The sequence below is a fragment of the Pituophis catenifer genome, unplaced genomic scaffold, assembly GCF_029215685.1.
Source record: "Pituophis catenifer annectens isolate HBS135680 unplaced genomic scaffold, rPitCat1.0.hap2 SCAF_1, whole genome shotgun sequence".
Lineage (NCBI taxonomy): Eukaryota > Metazoa > Chordata > Lepidosauria > Squamata > Colubridae > Pituophis > Pituophis catenifer.
Window position 1 is genome coordinate 325,209,843 of NW_027256881.1, and position 12,288 is coordinate 325,222,130.

Genomic DNA, 12,288 nt, shown 5'->3' on the forward strand with positions numbered 1-12,288 from the left:
CATATTTTATTTCAACTTCTCTGTGCAGTTAATGTTGGTGATTACATTCAAGCGGTGTTGGACAGAAACTTGGCGGAGAACATCTCCCGCGTCCTTTATCCAAATGATAACGTAAGTTCCAAGCACTGTGAAGTGTGGCCTGCTCGTGGGAAGGGAATGAAAGGAATGGGGGCTGTGATCAGTTTACTTTTTAAGCGGGCACCGTGCTAATCATTCAGAACCAAACATGGTAGCGAGTTGCCTTTTTTGCATGAGTTGCAGAGTTGGTTGTCTTAAGTCAGGGGTGGGCAATTGTGGCTCTTTTACAACCTGTGGACTTCAACTCCCAGAATTCCTGAGACAGCTTGGCTATCTCAGGAATTCTGGGAGTTGAAGTCCACAGGTTGTAAAAGAGCCACAATTGCCCACCCCTGTCTTAAGTCATCAAGCCCATAACCAACTAAAAGGGAGCCCGTCCTCATTCTAACACAGAGCCTGGGAGATCAACCAGGACTTAAACAGTTTATGAAAGGTCTTCGAACTACTCAAAATTTCCGCTACCCGTTCTCAAGAACCTGTCAGAACCTGCTGAATACCACCCCTGGAGCCATCCCTGTAAAGAAATGCTTCCTAGGTCCCACCAGATGACACTGATTGATAGGTGGGACATGAAGCATACATGCTCTACCTATGAGCAGAACCCAATGAGCAGAAACATGGAAACATGTCACAAACACAAACATGATGTGCCCCATCAAGTAACTAAGCTAAAGTGCACACTTGTGGGATTTTATAGATGATTTTATAGATGATAATCCGCACCTTGAATTGCCCCAGAAGCCAACTGGGAAATCATGTACTTGTGAAACAATGGTGTTATGTGACACACCCATCAGAGCCCACCCCACTGCATTTTGGATCAGCTGTAGCTTCTGAGTGGTCTTCAAGGACAGCCCTTATGGTAACCAATCAAGAGGTGGCCAAGGCATGAGTGACTGTCTGAAGATGCTCCCAGTCCAGGAATGGTCACACTTCATATGCTTGATAAAGCCACACAAAGACCCTCCTGGCCACAGCTGCCATCTGGGTTTTGATCCAAGGGAACCCCCCCAGATTGTGCATCAGTCACACATGCAGTAATGCTACTCTATTGATAATGAAATATGGAGGGTCCAGAGGACAAACGAAGGCATCTGGTCTTTTTAGGATTAAGCCTAAGTCTGTCCCTCCCCATCCAGACCTGCCCCACCTCCAGGCATTGGGTCAGGACTTTGACAGCATCTTTGGTGCCCCTAGGATCAAGTTGTATAATTGGGTATTCATCAGCATATAGATGATCTCTGACTCCAGACTGATGGATCAACAATTTTCAAGTAGAAGTTGTTAGAGGAAGTGTTGCAACACTTCCCCTAACAAACCCACAACAGAACCACAGTGTATCTCACTGTATAAAGAGGAAGTGGAAACCAAGAGGGACTTATGCAAAATTACCAATTACATTCATAAGGCGCCTAAACAAATTTATACTAAAAAGCATACAATTCCTTGCAAAGTAAAGCTGAAATCTCTGGCATATATTAACCGTGTGAATTTTTCCCCTTATTAGCCTATTTTGCACACAGACTCTGCTGCTAACCCCTAGAACATATACTAATTTCTGTGATTATTAACCTGGTTTTCCTTTTTTCCAACGCTGAGAATTTAAATTAAAATAATCAGATGAAACCAAAAGTAATGTTTTTACCCTTCATCAACCACCTGGCGGTCTCAAGCTTGGATAAATGGGGAGGGTTAGGGAAAGCAATGGTGAACTGCCCTGTAAAAAAATCCCACCAAAACACTTTATAGCACTAACTCAACAAGAAGGGGCAAGCAAAGAACATGCTGGCTAGATAACATCAAAAGTGATAGAAAGATGAACATCCAACAACTGAAAGAATCTGTGCTTGACAAGTAGAACAGAGAGCAATTGCCTATAAAATTGTCAAGAGTCGCACATGACTGGTTAAAACGACAATGTTTCTAGATGTGTATCGGGTTGCTGCACACTCCCAGTCTATGCAGTATTTCAGGTTGAGAGGATTAATTAAATGAAGTTACTACAACTGTAACGGCATGGATGGATCCAATCAATGGGCTGTCCATGCCAATCTTCCAATCCCCCAAGAACTAATCAAAGGTCTCCAGGAAGATGCCAAAAAAGAGAGGAAGGCAATAGCACACTTATTCAGTTGCTTTCTACCCCTGGCATTTAGAGATTCAAAATATTTCAATTATTCCCATAATAACAAAGAGCCATTGATTGACCCCCTTTTTCCCCATAATTTATCTAACTCTCTTCTTAAGTTATTAGAGGTAGTCCTCGACTTACGATGACAATGGGGATGAGAATTTCAATTGATAAACAATGTGGTTGTTAAGCGAGTCATCATGTGAGCAGACCCAATTTTATGATCATTTTTACTGCAGTCATTAAATGAATCACACAGTTAAATGAATCCAAATTCCCCAATTGACTGTCGAAAACTGGCTGGGAAGATTACAAATGACTGTAGGATGCTACAACTAGTCATAAATGTGAGCACCTGTGTCACGTGACTATCGGGTTGCACAAACATCCTAAGGGCGAGGGCAGGTTGTAAATAATTTTTTCTGAGGTTGTTGTAACTTTAAGGACTACCTGGACCTCCTTTTGAAAATTGAAAGTCTTAGAGAAATGAAATGATACTGATGAGATATCAGAGTTGGCATCTTTTGTCTGGTCTATGGGTCAGGACACATTAGAGGGACAATTACCCCAATCACCTCTCCCAGTTTTTATCTACAGCTGTGTGCTGATCTAGGACTGTAATATTATAGCTGCCTATGAGCTCATCATCGGATGAAGGAGGCAACCTCATGCTGGCTCACTGCAAGGGAGAGGGAAATTACTGAAATCAAACAGATAATGCCATCTTTTCTTCAAGCCTCTCCTTGTCCATGTAGCTAAAACTAAAATTGATTATACCCAAACTGCTTTTCTTATCTGCTTATATAATGTTATAGAAGCTTTGGGGACCAAGAAGGGCAATGGCAATTTAAGAAAATGTAGCACAGTCAGGTATTTCTTTGCCATGATAAATATGTGATAAATGCCATTAATGGACTTTGATCCTCCTCTTACCAACCTGACATTCTTTCTTCATCTGGTAGTTTTTTGAAGGCAAGGAGTTGCGCCTGAAGCAGGAATACTTTGTGGTAGCTGCCACCTTGCAAGACATTATCCGACGGTACAAAGCCTCCAAGTTTGGGACTACTGAAAGTGTCCGGACTGCTTTTGATTCATTCCCAGACCAGGTCATTGCTTTTGGGGTGATATATCTGGGGGGAATTGGGTTGAGGCATATCATGGTCTAGCAGGCAGAACTTGGTAGTGAAGTGAGATTCCATCTTGGGTCAGTGGTGAAAACTGAACCGGTATACTACTGGTTCGTTGGCCGCGCATGCGTGCCATACACCAAATGCAAGCTGCACATGTGCATTGTGCACCAAACATGAGCTGCACGTGCGCACATGCAGTGCGTGCCAAAAGGAGGCTTGGGAAGGTAAGTAGAACAGCGCGGGGAGGTGATCAGCTGTGGTGCGCATGGAAAACGTTTTAAAAAACTTTTTAAAAGCATTTTTTAATACCTATCCGCCCAAGCCGATAGTAAAAAAAAAGCTTTTAAAAGGTTAAAAAAAGGCTCTGACGATCACAGCTGTGCTGCACAATCATCGGAACCTTTTTTTTAACCTTTTAAAAGCTTTTTTTTTACTACCAGCTCAGGTGAATAGGTAGTTAAAAAATACTTTTAAAAGGTAAAAAAAAAGGCTCCAATGATCATAGCTGTGCTGCGCGATCATCGGAACCTTTTTTTTAACTTTTTTAAAGCATTTTTTTACTACCTATTCGCCCGAACTGGTAGTAAAAAAATGCCTAAAAAGTAAAAAATAAAGTTCCAATGATCAGCTGAGCAACATGCGATTGTTGGAACTTTTTTTTTTTTACATTTTTTACTATCAGTTCGGCAAACTAGTAGCATTTTTTACTACCAGTTCGGGCGAACCGGCCCAAATGGGTAGCATTTCACCCCTGTCTTGGGTGTAGAAAACCAGTGGGATGAAGTCAGGAAGTATTAGGCTAGGACCAGCAAGACCCATGATCATATCTAGACTCACTCAGCATTAGAAGCTCTTTGGGTGATGTTGACCAGACACTGTCACTCCATTCAATCTCACAAGTTTGCTCTGGAGATAAAATTGGAGATGGGAGTATTAAGTGGGCCACCTTAAGTCCTAGAGCAGGGGTGTCAAACTGGCGGCCCACGGGCCAGATGCGTCACACGCAGGCCATGCCCACCCCACTTCCGCAAATGGGGAAAACGTCATAAAATGTCATGTTGCAGCAACATGACGCAGCAAGTTTGACATCCATGTCCTAGAGGAAAGGGAAGATGTGAATCTAACACATAAAACAAAAGCAAATTGAGAATAGTTTGACTACTTATGCAGTTTAACCAGTGCTTTTGCCCAAAAATCTTTTTATTAGGTTCTTCTGGGAAATATATGATAGTAGTAATGGTGGCATGCATTGCTTTCCTTAGCTTGACTTAACTTTTAGCTCCTTACTTCTTGCAATTATCCAGCGAGTTGATAGATTTGATTCCATTTTCCTGCTTAAACTTTTCCCTCTGGATTTTTTTTTAAAAATATATTTCGTTTCTTGTTTTTCAATAGGTTGCAATCCAGCTGAATGATACACATCCTTCCATGGCTATTCCTGAGTTGATGCGTGTCTTCTTGGATATAGAGAAGCTGCCCTGGTCCAAGGTTGGGATCATTTTTCTGTTGTCGGCTCTGTCTCTAGGATTTACAAAACCTTCACTATGTTTTCCAGGGGGCTTCATTTAATTCAGCTTCAGCCTAATTCTGTAGTCTCTGTGCCATGGCTTCAAGTCTTCTTTTGCTTCCTATTTCCAGTTTTCAGACAAACACAAGTTGGTTTACAAAATATGCTGAACCCTAAATCTAAAAAAAAAAAAAAAAAATAAGTTGTTGTGCAATGCCCAAACAAATAAAACGCTTTGATGACATGGTTCATGGAACATGTTAAACCTCAGTTTGACCTAGTCTATCATACTGTGTAAATTGAATCATACAGTCATTGTCTTAGATCTCAAAATTTGGGGAATAGGGGTACTAATTAGGTGGTACTAATATCCTCAGATTTGTCTCAAGGGTATAATCTTATCACATGATAACAGTTCCATGGTGATGAAGGCTATTGTAAAGCAATAACGCTTTAGGCTGCATTCAGTTCCAATATAGCTTCAAAGATTGCTATCAAAATCTCCAGACTTCTTACAATCATAAAAGCAACATGATGAAATAAATATTTGCACTAGAATTGTTTTAAAAATTAACAAAAAAGGGAGAAGATGCATACTGGGAGGAAGTGTGGTATTAGTCCATTAACTACTAATTAGTCCATTAATAAGATTTAATTAAATGTAGATGTAAACTAAATTAAATTTGATCTTTGACTTGGCCCAGCCTCCAATTTGATGGGAGCGTGGCACCCTATAAACCACTTAAGGCTACGGGTGCCCTTCAGCCTAGAACAGGGGTGTCAAACTTGCGTTGTCTTGTGACATATCGCAATTTTTACCCCCTTCACTAAATTGGGCGTGGGCAGCGTGTGAAGCATCTGGCCCGCGAGCTGTGAATTTGACACCCTGGCCTAGAAGGTATTTAGTTCTGCTAGAAAGGGTTCCACTGTGGTGGAAGTTCACACTAGCACCACCTACTGGGTGTTGTTGGCAAGGCATCAGTTGCTGCCACATACAGTACTATATTGTATTTCCCTACTTTGCACATCTAGATGTATTAGAACTGCAGTTGCTACCGTAGTTAAACGTTTGTCACCCACTGTCTTATTACTTGGATTCTAGTGAAAAGCCAAAAAACATTGGACAGTCTCTTTGGCTGAGTTAAAATTTTATAGTGGTATGGTAAAGTTTCTGAGTTGAGCTTGACTCCTAATGATTTCATGAACAGGGATGCTAATTTTTTGGGAAGTGATTTGCCACTTATAGAATATATTTGTATTTATACTTATATAATTATTTTGAATTTGATTCAAAAGCTACTTCGAGGGTGCAAGGGAATGAGCATAACCATCCCTCCAACTCCTTAAAGCGACAGCGTCGCTTCTTAGGATCACATGGTTGCCCTGTGCATTTTCCAGGCATGATTGTTTAATGTGGCTGGGATTAACAATCTCATATGGAGAAATGTATGACTTTGTGACCACAGCTGAGCAACCGTTTTCTACTACATGTGATGTACCATGAGGAGCAAGCAGCAAGCCAATTTGTAGTTTGCCAAACTCAATCAATTTGTTTACATTCTCAGAGTATAAGAATTGAAACTCATCCAAAGAAGTCTAGCCAAACAAGGGACTGAATATGTCTAAAGTATTGACATGATGAATTTGATTGATTTTGTCTTCCAAAGCGTATAGGCTATATAACACAGTGTCTACTGGGGACTGTATGTGATCTTGACCAAGGTCAGATCGCAAAATGGCTTGAACCACTTGAGGAACTCCATTGTAGGACACAGAGAAAACACAATGGTGGAGGAGAAATACTACTTTTTTTGCCTCCTTCACCTCTACAAAGTAGGTGATGATATTATACAATAACTCTGTCATGGTTCCAAGTAATGAACTCCAGGAAATCAGGACTCTGACTCTTTGTTCAGGTTTGAGAAACCTTTTAATGAGTATATCATATTGGCACTTAGAAAGGTGAAGCTAGCTCTAAATTATTCCCGCGCACAGGGATAGTTAAAAGAATAGGATTTCCCCACCCCCACCCCTAGGTCTCTCAGGTCACATGAGCCAATCAGTCCAGGCGTAGGTTCCCGCCCAGTTTCGACAGGTGTCTGTTGACATGACCTTGGTTCACACACCGGCTGGTGGATGTTATGACTAGACATCTGAGATATCACATTCCTAAGTCCCGCCCGCCCCTTCCCTTGAATGATAATCAAGAAACGAAGTAGCAGTAAGCATGGCTTCAGTTGAAGACGTTTTGCAGGTTGACGATCTCTTTGTCAGGCTCCAAAAAACAAGAAAGATGCCAAACTAAAGCAAACTATTTGTATCACTAAATTATACTCCAAGGAAGCTGTCTTGACTCTCTTCCTCCCAGATAATCTAAAGTTTGCTGTTTCTTGTTCCTCTGGAATGTAGCCCCTCCCTCTTGTTCTAGTTAACTCCCAGCTTCCAACATTACTCTCACCTGAAATGGGGAATGCCGTGGATGTACTGTTTGGGTGTTTTTATTGTTTTCAAAAGCTTGGATTGTTTTGTAGTTTTAGAATTATAAGTCACCCAGAGTCACTTGGATGAGATGGGTGGCTATAGATATCGAATGAATAAATAAATAAATAAATAAGGCAATTGATAGAGTTGACCATCGCCACCTTCATGATAAAATGGAATAATGTGAAATGGATTGTTACCAGATGGATTTAGTTGGTCAAACTATATGGATCTATGTCTACATTCAAAGAGGTGTATAGTAAGATAGCCCAAGGTTCTGTCCTGGACAGTTTATGTTCAACATTATCAATATGATTTAAGCAAGAAGATAGAAGGGATGCTTATCACATTTGCATACAACAAAAAACTGGGAGGGTTGGCTGACACTCCAGAAAATAATATGCACAATTCTCAACAGTAAGAAATGCAATGTAAGATTTCTGCATTTTGGTAAGAAAACTATATCCTCAGATACAAAGTACATGGCTTAGGTGTAGGTGTTGGGAGAGGATGCACAAGAATAAGCACATAAATTGTTTTTCTCAGTTTGCTTTATTATCTTTCTCTTCAAAAACACAAGGCCTGGGATATCACTACAAGGACCTTTGCTTATACAAACCACACAGTTCTTCCTGAAGCTCTTGAACGCTGGCCAGTCGAGCTGGTGGAGAAGCTGCTTCCAAGACACTTGCAGATTATCTATGAAATCAATCAGAGGCATTTGGATGTAAGTAGGGTTTCATTAAACCTTCTCTAACAGCTCTTAATTTTCTGGATGAATTTAAGAAAAGATAAAGGAACGGCTTTATGAAAACTGACTCCTCCCCCAAGTCCCTTTTCAAGCGGGAAAAGTTGGATTGAGTTTTTGATTCAGTCAATAAATCTCGGTTCTGATAGCCATGTTGAAATGGAAAAAAGTTATGCCAGTTGCATAGCATTTGCCTTTAAAATGGGCGTTTGCCTGGGGCTCCGGTTGGCCCCTGACCTTCGCACTTTCCGCCGCGAACTAAAAACATGGCTGTTCAAATTGCCCAGCCTGGACTGATGGGGTTTTGATTATTTTTAATGTGTTTTATGTGTTTAATATGTATTTTTAACGTGTTTTTATTTGGATTGGGATTGTATTTCTTAATTGTTGTGAGCCGCCCTGAGTCCTATGGAGATAGGGCGGCATACAAATCAAATCAAATCAAATCAATCAATCAATCAATAAATCAATAAATAAATAAATAAATAAATAAATAAAATGTGGTTAGTCCAAAGATCCTTTCTTACTAAAATCCAGACTGAATTGGATAGTTGGAAATGCACTTGAACAGAATTAACTGATGTTGCTTTTCACCTTCACACATACTCAGAAAATCAGAGCCCTGTTTCCCACGGATGTTGACCGTCTCAGGCGGATGTCCTTGATTGAAGAGGAAGGGGTCAAGCGTATTAACATGGCCCACCTTTGCATTGTTGGCTCTCACGCTGTGAATGGAGTTGCAAAGATTCACTCAGATATCGTCAAATCTCAAGTGTGAGTAGTGGTGTGCATTTTGTTTATGTAAAGCAACCTGGGACAATTTACTTTTACTTTTGCCAACAGAAAAGTTTTTGATTTGATTTAGACTTCTGAATGTTCTACTATGGGATCAATTTTGAGATTTAGGGATGAACTCTGGGTGCCACTGAGTCTGTGCTAATATATAATTTTGTCTGTTGTTTTGATAATTTTCTGCCCTCCCAAACTTTGTATTCTATAATTAAATTCTTGTCTGTTGCCATATGCATTCTTTGGTGACAGACTGCAGGACAAATTTTCCCAAAGTTACCTCATCTCTAGTATTTTGACACCTTCAATGACCCGTATGAATAATTGGGTAGGCATTTATGCTACATTAAGATTCAGACGTGGGCCACTTTTGTTCTTCTGTAATGAACTGGATATTCAACATACTTTACATAGTTACTGAATTGACCCATTTTCAAACTACCTACAATATACTGAATCGTATTCTATTCAAGGTTAAAAACTTAAGACTCTGTGCAAGTAGTCCCATTAAATCTGCTAGTTCTTTAAATGACCTAATTAAGCAGATCATGTGAACGTAAACCTTATGTGAGCAAATAAATTGTCAATACAGTAATGGTTTGTGAAATAATTTTGTACTACATATAACACCAAAACATGATGCTGTTGCTACCAGTCTTGTTATGAGCTTTCAATCTACTTATTCAAAAAATAAGTTTATTTTAAAAAAGTGTAGGGTAATTATGCAATTAGTATTAATTGAAAATTTAAAAAATTGGATGGCCAATGTCTTCTGTCACATCTGTTTAACTAGTCAATCTTGAGGGTTTTCCATGAACACACGTCCTTGTTTTTTGTTCAGGTTCAAGGACTTTGCAGAGTTGGAGCCAGAAAAGTTTCAGAATAAAACAAATGGGATCACTCCTCGTCGCTGGCTCCTGCTTTGCAACCCAGGACTTGCAGAATTAATTGCGGAGGTAAAAAAAATGTTCAGTTTCTCTGCTTAGCAAAATAATTATTGTAATAATTTGTATATGCACCTTAAATACTTTTTTTTTAAAAAAAAATCCTGATGTATAATCAGGCAATTTCCATCTCCTTTCAAAGCTCTGAAAACACTTTATAAGTAGGATATCTGCTTCTGCTGTCTACTCATCCACTATCATTCTGGTTAAATAGTCTTTGTAGGCATCTATGGAGATTCTCAGTCATAGAAGTCATGGGTGTCCCAAAGGTGCTTTTTCAAAAGTCAACTGAACTTTGTCTTGGTGCATATGCTCTAAGTGTACATAAAAGAAAAGATACGTTCATCAAGAATCATAAAGTACAACACTTAATGATAGTCATAGGGTACAAATAAGCAATCAAATCATATTAGGAAACAGTTAATATAAATCATAAGAATACAAGCAACAAAGTTACAGTAATACAGTCATTAGTGGAAGGAGATGGGTGACAGGAACGATGAGAAGATTAATAGTAGTGCAGACTTAGTAACTAGTTTGACAGTGTTGAGGGAATTATTTGTTTAGCAGAGTGATGGCGTTCGGGGAAAAACTGTTCTTGTGTCTAGTTGTTCTGGTGTGCAGTGCTCTATAATGTTGTTTTGAGGGTAGGAGTTGAAACAGTTTATGTCCAGGATGTGAGGGGTCTGTAAATATTTTCACAGCCCTATTTTTGACTCATGCAGTATACAGATCTTCAATGGAAGGCAGGTTGGTAGCAATTTTTTTTCTGCAGTTCTAATTATCCGCTGAAGTCTGTGTCTGCCTTGTTGAGTTGCAGAACCAAACCAGACATAGAGGTACAGACAGAGGTGGGATTCAAATAATTTAATAACAGGTTCTCTGTCCTAATGACCAGCTAGGTAGGTGTGGCTCGGTGGTCATGTGACCGTGTGGGCGTGCCCAACTCAACGTCACTCACGTTGACGGGCATTTCACCTTAGCTGTTACAATGTAATAAGGGTTAACCAGAGAGGCCGTTTCTGTAAGCAGGGCAACAAAGATTAGGCTAGAAACAACACCAGAATGTTTCCTTCCTGCCTTCCTTACAGGATTAGCCCTGTAAAGTGGGGGGAAAAAAAGATTTCTTCCAACAACCGGTTCTCCAAACTGCTTAGAAAGTTAACAACCGGTTCTCCCGAATAGGTGCGAACTGGCTGAATCCCACCACTGGCTACAGATGACAGACTCATTAATTCCTCTGTAGAATTGGTTCAGCAGCTCCTTGGGCAAGTAAAAAAGTAACCTCGGAGAGAATGAAGGACTTCACAGTTCAACCCTGAGCCACATATATTGAGCCTAAAGTATTTTTTGAGAGATCAATATGCTTAGATGCAGTAGGTGCCGCAATGAGTATCCGTGGGCGATGACAAGGGGATTCTTCAAGATTTCTGTCTTTTGAGATGATGCATATGTGAAATCTCTTTCTCCTTTGTACAGAAAATAGGGGAAGAATACGTGAAAGATTTGAGTCAGCTAACAAAGCTGCATCGGTTTGTGAATGATGATGTTTTCATCAGAGAGGTGGCCAAAGTCAAGCAGGTAAGGGGAACGAAACAGGGGTGGGAATTTCCCCTTTTCAAAGGATTTTCTATCTTCAAAGTGCTTTACAGATCATCTTTCATTGCATTTTGTTTATATATGGCAAATTCAAGAAGATTCAAGTGACAAACATAGAGCATCATTTTTATCATGCCAGCACCAGGTTAAGCTAAAACAGGTAATTCGTTCAAGGTGATGGAGGGAGCTCTGTGCTTAAGTAGATACTTGAACCCAAGGTCTCTGGGAAGTTATTGTATAGAGAGAGAATTAGAAGATGGATGTAAGTTGATCATTGCTTGGTAGAAAATCTGGAGAGTATCAGGTTTTGGAAGACTGTAGTACAATAAGACTTTCAGAAAAGTTTTGGAATGACCTGATAAGGGCCATTTAAGAGACACTGTTGAGTAAATCTGTCATATTTCTTCCTTTCTGCTTATCAGAGGGAATACAAATCTCAGAGAAGACTCAGATTTGGTCTTTCACAAAGTACAACACACTTTCTTCCAGGGATGAAATACTCCCAGTTTGGACCAGATTGCCCGATCCAGTAGCGATGACGGCGGGTGGTTCAGAGAACCGGTAGCAAAAATCCCTGCCCACCCCTCATGCCCAACTGAGCTGTGCGATCATCAGTGGCTTTTTTTTTACTTTTAAAAGCATTTTTTCTTCGGCCGAAAAAATGCTTTTAAAAGTAAAAAAAAAAAAAGCCTCTGATGATCGCACGACTCAGCTGGGATCGCAGAGCCTTTTAAAGGCTCTAAGAGGTTGTAGAAAAAATGCTTTTAAAAGGCTCTGACGATCCCAGCCGAGTTGCCTGATCGTCAGAGCCTTTTAAAAGCATTTTTTTACAACCTCTTCAGCCGAAGAAGTTGTAGAAAAAATGCTTTTAAAAGTAAAAA

At 40.0% G+C, this 12,288-nt stretch overlaps 1 protein-coding gene across 2 annotated transcripts in view; it reads left to right on the top strand.

The window, feature by feature from the left end:
- PYGL (glycogen phosphorylase L) overlaps positions 1-12,288 on the top strand; it is a 45,396-nt gene that overhangs the window by 20,490 nt on the left and 12,618 nt on the right. For both annotated transcript variants that reach the window (XM_070942999.1, XM_070943008.1), the window contains 7 exons: positions 29-111; positions 3,172-3,315; positions 4,735-4,827; positions 7,908-8,054; positions 8,686-8,849; positions 9,706-9,820; positions 11,288-11,389. In XM_070942999.1, the coding sequence (XP_070799100.1) occupies positions 29-111; positions 3,172-3,315; positions 4,735-4,827; positions 7,908-8,054; positions 8,686-8,849; positions 9,706-9,820; positions 11,288-11,389 (848 nt within the window). The remainder of the gene's footprint in view (positions 1-28; positions 112-3,171; positions 3,316-4,734; positions 4,828-7,907; positions 8,055-8,685; positions 8,850-9,705; positions 9,821-11,287; positions 11,390-12,288) is intronic.